Genomic DNA, 8,948 nt, shown 5'->3' on the forward strand with positions numbered 1-8,948 from the left:
AACCTGCATTTAGGAGTGGCTCAATACTGGCTGGCCATATTCGGGCCGGAGTTGGAAATACATTTCTGGCCCAAATACTTCACGCCACAACCGGCCCTCATCTGGTTTGCCAGAGTCAAGCCAGTGCCTCCTTTGCCACGCCTGGGCCGTGTTCGGCCCACATGCGTTATGCCATTGCCGACACCAGGCCAGCTGTGCCGGCTTCATGCCGGAGCCGGGCCAGATGCCTTTGCTGACTGGGCAGTTCAATTTTTTCTCATGCCATACTGGTGTGAAATTACTTGCAAATGTGATAAATATTTGTTACAGTGAGGCCAATACAGTCTGTAAATGACGTATCTTATTGTGTTTTATATTTTGTAATTATAATCTAAAACTATAAGTAGAGAATACCAATTGTTGGTTGGTTTTCAGAGACAGTGGATAGAGTGACATTTTGTGTGATATCCAGCCAACAACCAGCCGTGAACGTGACTAGACAGTAGGGGGCAGTAATAGATTCCAGATGCCGTTAAATTTCCACGTAAGAAGAAGAACTGAAGACAAGCTGCAGCTTCTGTCACAACAGGGTTGTCAGGGGCCACTTGTGTTCTATACTGTGAAACGGGTCCATCTCAGAGGACGACAGCCTCACTGGAGATAAACGACACCAGTGTCATCATGTTCGAGAATTTCAGAGAAAGACTTCACATGGTGCAACAGGATTTAACGACGGGGTTTGTCTGATTTGCGTAGCATTTCTTTGATTTTCTGTTACATTTTCCGGAAGTATCAGGATGTAGACTACGCGCGTATTAATTGCGATCAAAATGAGCTGACATTCCATTAAATACCACGAAGCAAAGTTGACTAGAAGTAGCCTCAAGTCACCGAGGAGCCGTTATCTTGGTTTCCTGAGCATGTTAAAAAAATAAAGCTTTGAAAACGGCAAACTTTCACGAATGATTTGGTGCGTTTATGTCATTTGCGTTTTCGCTTTCGGACGCAAAATTTGGGCTGTTTTAGTTGGTGTGCGCCATTCTTGATAATTGTTCTCAGCTGACGATCATGTGACGTCGGGTCGAGGAGGTTTAGCAGAATGGAGGCGTACATAGTTTGCGGGTAAATGCGAACACATTCCTATTGCCTTGGCAATGTGTTTCAAGAGGAATATAATCGCGAAACGACATTAAGGAATGTAACACGTATGTATTACACACAGCAGCAGTGCCCAGATTCCCAAATATGCCCCCGGAGTAGTCTTTCACAACCTTTATTGAGTCAGGGCACCACCAAACGAAGATGTACCAAAAAAAAAAAAAAAAACAACATTGCACACACTTTAAGTATGTACATTCTGCCATCTAGTGGAACGGTATTAATTTGTCTGCCTGTCACTATACAATGCTGACATAGAATACATTATTTCTCGTAAATTTGAATCAATTAAATGAAATTGGATACACACCTGATGAGGAAAAAGTGAGGAATCACTGCTCAAGGGGCAGCGAGTGGCACTTTTCAAAACAGTTACCTGGGGCCTTGCATGGCTTTCATACAAAAGTACGGCCTATGGCCAAATGCAGTAAACATTGCATGCACAAAAACATCTCAATGTACGAATTAGTGCGTACGCATGAATCCAAGCACATTCGCTGCATACATGTCAATGTGGAAATGTTGAAGTACCAGATCCCTCCCTCTCCACGCCCCCTATATAGATGCAAATGACTATAAACAGGGCCCGGCAATGGGAATATTGTAATCACTCTAGTCATTCTACCAACGCGTCCTAGACCAGCAGTTCTCAACCTTTTTTCATTGTTATACCACCCTGTGAAATATTTTTTTCAGCTCAGTAACCCCTAACCAACACAAAGCGTTTTTAATGGGAAGAAAAGTAGAGCGCTTAGCCATCAGTGTTTGTTTTATTAAATGTTGAAACACCATTTGTAGTGGTACCTCTAGAACTATTTGGAAATAAAAAGGTATTAAAAAAAAAAAAGACAAAGAATTATATTCAACATTTGTGCATGTAAAGATGTGTCCCAGTATAGATTTGTTCTCAACAAAAAATCATGAACTTAATTTGAATGAAAAACAGAAATTCATCATGAAAAATTGCTCGCTAATTTGTATAATAGATGCTGATCAAGAGTTCCAGTAAAATACTCACGGCTGACTGAATTATTGTTGGCTTGTTCCCAAAACGACCGCTAGTTTGGATTCGTTCCTGGATGTTGATGCCCCCAGTCGCTCGACTGCCGTTAGAGAGGCCAACATCTCAGAACCCGTAATGGCTTGCGCAGAAGAAAATAAAATACTCACCTTTGCAAACAAGCCTCTTACTTTAGTCTTTCACTGAATAAAGTGGCAGTAAGAGGGCCACAAGTGATGAGGATTCAATTCATGGCATTGAAGAGTTGGGACCCAAATCGGTAAATTAAATAGTACACAATGAATGTATTATAACTATTATAATAACTATGATACATGTATAAAATGTATAACAACCAAATGTTATGATAATCTCTCTATTGAGACTATTGGTGTTAGATAATTCATTTGGTTTTCCTCCAAACAGCTTGAAAACACTTGGAGATAAATCAAAAGAATCCAAAAGCAGCAGCAGCAGCAGCAGGAGGAGGTCCAGGTCAGTTCAATTCGGTGTCAAATGCTTTTCTCCAACCTTGTACCCGCAAAAGAAATAATCGTAGTGCAACAATATACAAAAACAACCCTTTGGTAATGATAGTTTGATTCAGAAGTTTACACAAATGCATCCTGAACAAGAGCAATAATAATGTAACTCGTTCTTTTCCTTGTTCTGGGCATTTTATCCTTATGAGGAAACTGCAACCATAATTATTTTTTCCACAGAAACGTGGAATTATAAAAACTGTTAAGTGCTGTTTTAAAGCACAATATGTGTACAACCGACTGGGTGTCGAACTATCAAGCCACGCATGCCCTAAACACCTGGAAACATGTTCTCTGTATGTTTGAAATTGGGCGGATCGCTCATGCTTATGTCACATGTAATTTAGATAGCGGGACTCAACCTGTGTGGTTCATTAATAAAAGCTGGCTTGATTACAGTTATGGTCCATCTCATCACTTATGTCACAACACATCATCAAATCACTGGGCTGACATGATCCGTTCTTTGAAGTTTTCTCAGTAATAGATAAACGATAAATATCCATTGAGATTTTAAACCTCACATATTTATGCCGAGCCGGTTTATGATGCTCTTAACTTTTTACATATCTTATTCCTTGCTCAGGTATGAAGAAAGTCTTCCTCATTCCAGTGCTGGACTCGACATCCTCAGCAGGTACGCACAGACCATCAGACCAACGGTACTGTTTGATTTGGGCTGAGAGTATAAAATGTGTTTTTTGCAGGTATGAGGAGAGTTGGTTTCTGCTTCACAAAAAAACAAAAGACTGTGCTCAGGTTGCAGAGGTATGTTCAGTCCTTCTCTATTTCTTTCTCACAGATGACACAATATTGCTTCGTGAACTTGTTTTGACAGGGGAAACACTCCTGCTCAAAGATATTGGACATGTATCCAGTAAATGGTCATGCTCATAACATCCATGTTGGAAAGGATACTTCACATGTAGTCATGGAAACACCGTGCCTTGTCTGATGAAGGTTTTTGGAAACTCACGTTGACTGACAAATTCGAGTTGGAGGGTGCTAATTATTCACAGTGGTCTGGTCTGTCGCTGAGTAGTTTTGCTCCTCTCTGTGGCTTTGTTTAGGCCATTGACGGGGACGTGGTGATGCTGTCGGCGCACTGGGAGAAGAGACGATCAGCGCTGACACAACTACAGGAACAACTACAAAGCTTGCCCGCTTTCATCTGCGAACTTGATGCCATCACTGCATCAATAGGTGCCACGTGCCCATGGAAATCCGTTCAATGTTCTTCCACGCTTAAGTACTCTTGCGCTCTAGTTGTCTTTCGAGTGTGCAGATATGTCACACAGCAGTGGAAGGTGGGAGGGAAAGCAAACTTGACTCAATGTCTTGGGAGCGAGGACAAAAAGCATGAATCTGCTGACTGTGTGTTAGCATGACAAGTGAAACGACACAATTCTACAAATTGACATCTAGCAGTTCACCAGCAGTGCCCGTGGTGCACAAAGGCCAGCTAGTGAAACGTTTTTAGCCTCATTCATAACATGTAATTGTTCTACTAGTATGACAAATTGATCCATCCATTCATTTTTATCTTATCCTCACCTTTGTGCAGGAATGTGATTCGGTAATGGAAAAAAAAAAACAAGTAAGACATACCGGGAATCGTTCTTCTAGTGTGTGGAATTGTATAACTAGTGAGAAAGAGCATACTAGTACATGGACTATACAATGGCTATCGAATAAATGCTCAAACATATTCCCAAAGCTGTTTTGGGTCGGGGCCCTCTACGCCCTTTTGCTTTTTTTATTTTCCTCAATCAGAATTAACATGAAGAGAAATTTCAATAATGAGGTCATAAATGAAAAATGCACTGTGAGTTGGAAGAGACAATGTGCATGAAGGAAAATTACTCTTCTACACGTGAAAATATCAAGCTCATTCCATGCATAGTTCCACGCTGGTTGAAGAACGTCCGTGCGTGTGCGTGTGTGTATGAGCAGCTCATCTGGAAGGTGACTTTGAGGAGATGGAGAGCAGGCTGATCTTCTTGGAGACACTATGTTGTCAGTGTGAACAGCAGACACTCAAGCAGCATCATATGGACCAACTGGAAGTCTACAAGAAAAAAAAGAGGTCGGTGCTTCATCACCTGCTTTTTGTCTTTTCTAATCAATGTCTTGATAGGAAATACTGCACTGAAGTACATCGCTGATGAGCCCTTGCTTACAACTTGGTCTTCCAAATGCGTTCAGGAAGTTGTGTTGATAACAAACCTGTCGATGACCTCTCTCAATAATAAGCAATTAAAACGTCAACAAATCAAAACGCTTCAGGAGGAAACTTTCCGTTGTGCTGATTTCAGCTTTTTCCATTGTTCTTTTTTCACTTTGATTATGCAAAACTCATCCGTTTTTAATGACAACCTTTCTGTTTGTCTTTTTTTACAGACGAGAACTGGAGGCACTGGAAGGTGAGCTGCATTTTTTTTTTGTTTTGTTTTGTTTTGGCCCAGACATGGCCACCGCCTATGTCCATTGTCTACATAGTCATTACTGGAGTATTTTTGATGAAATGGAGCAAGACATAAACATCACCCAAGGGGGCGTAAATCTCCCTTTGCGTATGTGGTACAGTTTTAGGAAGATTTCTATATTGTGGAGGAAACTATTGCACATACTGTGACCAAAGGCTCCTTGTTTCTATTTCCAGAAAAGTACTGGAGTACTTTTGAGCATTAGTAAAAGCCGTGCAAGTCTACCATACTTGCTAATAGCCAGCTACAAAATTATGACCATTTAGATAATCTAATAAGATCCAATAGAAGAACCGGAAAGAAAAAAAAATGGTCAGTTCGGTTTTGAGTGACACTGTCACACTGATTTTATTTTAACAGGACGCTTATTGAAGTAAAACCGAGCGTAACGATCTTTATGAAGGTCAAGCTCATTGTATTGCTCTGCTCATTTTGGACGGTGAAAGTGGCCATAATGTTGGGGCTGTTTGTTCCCTCTCGACAACTGTGACAGGTGAAATGACATTCCATACAATGCATGAAGAGTGTTAGTCCTTTGTATCATAAAATTAACACTGTTGATAACAATGGTTGTGTTTCCCTGTTTGTAGTGGATCTGAACGCAGAACATGCTCAGAAACTTTCCAAGCTTGAGCTTGCACGGCAGCAGAAATTGAGAGAACGGCAGAAAGTCTATGAAGAAGCCTTTAACCAAGACTTGGAGAAGTACCGCACCACTGGCTGTCTTCAGCCCAGAGGTGAACATTTTATGGCTGAGCACTCTTGAGTTGCATGTTTTATGTGCCCAAATGGATCGCCCGCATTGCTTCATATACAGTGTCTTAAGAATTGGCCACGTGTGTGTGTGTACGACTGAAGAACCAACAGAAGCAGATGCGGTCATTCTGGATCAGATGGCTGTTACCAACCTTTCGGACCAGGAGGCGTTGGATGATTTCCTGAACTCTGGCGATGACCTCACTTCTGGATCATCACTCACCTCGGGTCAGTCAGTTCCTCTGAAGAACTCATAACAGTTATGGAGCAGATCTAGAAAATTGTAGTCGTTAAAATGCACAGGGGGCATAAAAAGACTCCCCGAAACAAGGCTGTGATGCACTCTGCAACACGCATTTCAAACAGCACTGATGGTCATTTTTCCAGACCTGCAACTTTATCTTATGGTTTCTCATACTGCACGTACAATACATACTTGCATACTTTCAACAGTCATCTAAGAGTCATGCAGTAATGGATAACTAGCAGAACTGTCTCCGATAGAGTGTGATTAATTGTACTTGTCGTCTCAAACAGGTCCAGACCTCACGACCGGCTCATTGGAATCCCTAAGCAGCCCACTGAGCCAAGTCCCTGACCTAGAAAACCACTCGTCAGACAAGGACTCTGAATGTGTTCAAGACGACGGTGACCTCAGTGAGTCCAGTGATGAGCCCGTGGTGCAATTGGATGAGGAGGACGTTCAGCCGGACATGACCTTGGTTGGCCTGAGGGATCCTGACCAAGTCAGAAGCTCTGATGACAGTGACTCTCCAGGAGACGTGCCCTGTGGGTAACCCGGCAACCAAAGCCCTTGAGATGTCTCGAGGGTTAAACACTCTACCGAACATTTTCTGCCCCGACTTGGACTTGGGACAACACGCACAGCCAACACAGGTCATCTTTTTCGATTTTTATTTATTTTTTTAATCCCCCAAAACAATGCAATAGACAAATCAAAAATGCATCAAATGAATGCTGGGCGTGTCATTTATCTGTGGATGTGTTTTTTTGGTGTGATGCAAAATACATTAACGGTAACCACCGCCTTGTAAAAAAAAAAAAACAAAAAAAAAAGCAGAAAAGCAAGGACGAGTATGAAGCAGCAGTTAACCCCCTTGTGCTTGAAAGCTGAGTGGAGCATATCAAACTGACCGCCAATTGAAACATTCTTAAATAAGGAACCAAATATGCTGCCATGGACCTGCACGTCCTGAATATGTTGTCAAATGTTTAGTTTAACATTTTATTTCATCACTAAATACGTCCCTTTATCGGTTTATTTCAGCCTTGTTTCCTTCTGTGAACGCTATTGTAACAAATTGACTGAATCTATTTGCACTTGGTTTTGCTCCAGCGGGGTTGACATTGTTGACAATTCGCAAACAAGACAATCCATGTACTCATGTTCATGAGAAAAAAAAAATGTCCTTTTCCATTTGTTTTAAAGCAGTATGCAAAATAGTTATACATACAAAAATTTTTTCTGAATTATGGGCCGTGGAGTTGGGCTAATGATGCTCTAAAGCAAAAATACTTTAAATATTTCATTTTTAATAAAGCATAAGCATCAACAGCCGTATTCTGACACAGGCCAAATTTAAAAACAATCTCGCAATTCCATATTATTGTGTGCATACAGGATTTGTTTGTTTAACATGTTCAAGTTGAGCCATTGAATTATTTTTGAAGGTTTTGCAATTTTTGTTCTCAGATAAAGCAAAATGGGTTAATAGCTTTTAATCAAAAGACCCCTTCATATTTTAGAATCCGCTTTGCTTTTTGTGCGTGTGCAGACAATGTTTTAAGAATAACAACGTTGTCTTGTTCCCACAGTGAGAAATTTGAGACAAGTGCAGTGTTTCCCTTCCTGGTAGTACACCAATTTGAAGACGTTTGCTAACTGATTGCGGAGTGAAACTTGTGAAATCAATGTTATTATAAACAAATAATTAATATTTAAAATGTTGTACAGCTTGAATTATATACGTGTATTTGTGGCCCACTGTACTCGGCGGCACCCGACTTCTTCTTTGCTGGGGTACCACAAAATGGTTGCCGGACAATCACAGGGTAGATATTGTTAAAACAATCATTTACAGTCACATTTACACTTATGGACAATTTAAAACGCCTCCTTAAACCTAAGAAACATGTTTTGGAAATGTGGGGAGAAAGCCCATGCAAGCACAATGACAACATGCAGACTCCACTTAGAAGACCCGAGCCTGGATTCAAACCCCCAATCTCAGAACTGTGAGGCAGATGTGATGTCCACTTGACCCACCAACACATCGAATCTGTTTTCATTTCTTGAACTAAATGTATATATTGATGATAAATGTACAGTACAGTATTCAATTTACCAATGACAGCAAGCACATTTGATCTTTGATTCTGCATCTTCCAAAAAGATTGTTCATCATGTCTTGCATGTTGTTAGAGCACTGTGACCTAACGCCGGGTGTCGGACTTGCTTGAAGGTTGCACTGAATGTTTCGACTTGACCTTATGCTGTTTTCTTGAGCACCTTTCATCATTTTGTTGAACATAAACTGTGGCACAATTTGTTAAGCACACTTTGTATGCACTCTGCTAATAAGACAGGAATTAAATTACTGAAAAATATTGAGTCTGTCAAGTGGACGTGTGTGTGTGTGTGTGTGTGTGTGTGTGTGTGTGTGTGTGTGTGTGCGTGTGCGTGTGCGTGTGTGTGTGCGTGTGTGTGTTACTCACCAGCTATGATATTAATCAAAGCTGCAAATCCACTCAAGCAATATTTAAAATCCTACTTTTTCAAATGTGATGTATTTTGGTATTTCATAGATGTTATTTAATTTGTATACGGTGTTGTTACTGTACTAAGAGCTGTTTTTAATCCATATTTATTTGCCCCTTTCATGTCACTAAATACAATAACTCACAAATTGATAAAGTGTCACTTCAGGTCAGTTTCCATCCATCCATTCATTTTTCGATCCGCTTATCCTTACAAGGGCGTGCTGGAGCCTATCCCAGCTGTCTTCG

General features: G+C 40.8%; 1 protein-coding gene across 2 annotated transcripts; it reads left to right on the top strand.

Moving 5' to 3' along the window:
- Positions 1 to 518: 518 nt before the first annotated feature.
- On the top strand, positions 519 to 8,549 carry LOC109521932 (dysbindin-A-like). Of its 2 annotated transcripts, XM_019880076.1 has the most exons (10): positions 519 to 716; positions 2,564 to 2,632; positions 3,266 to 3,316; positions 3,387 to 3,447; positions 3,750 to 3,882; positions 4,633 to 4,765; positions 5,080 to 5,102; positions 5,756 to 5,902; positions 6,024 to 6,149; positions 6,459 to 8,549. In XM_019880076.1, the coding sequence occupies exons 1-10, from the start codon at positions 661 to 663 to the stop codon at positions 6,716 to 6,718; spliced, it is 1,059 nt and encodes a 352-aa protein (XP_019735635.1). In that variant the 5' UTR covers positions 519 to 660; the 3' UTR covers positions 6,719 to 8,549. The 2 variants fall into 2 exon arrangements, with proteins under 2 accessions (XP_019735635.1, XP_019735636.1); XM_019880077.1 differs by lacking the exon at positions 2,564 to 2,632.
- The last annotated feature ends 399 nt before the right edge of the window (positions 8,550 to 8,948 follow it).

Source organism: Hippocampus comes, unplaced genomic scaffold (genome assembly GCF_001891065.2).
Source record: "Hippocampus comes isolate QL1 unplaced genomic scaffold, H_comes_QL1_v1.1 scaffold135, whole genome shotgun sequence".
Taxonomy (NCBI): Eukaryota; Metazoa; Chordata; class Actinopteri; order Syngnathiformes; family Syngnathidae; genus Hippocampus; species Hippocampus comes.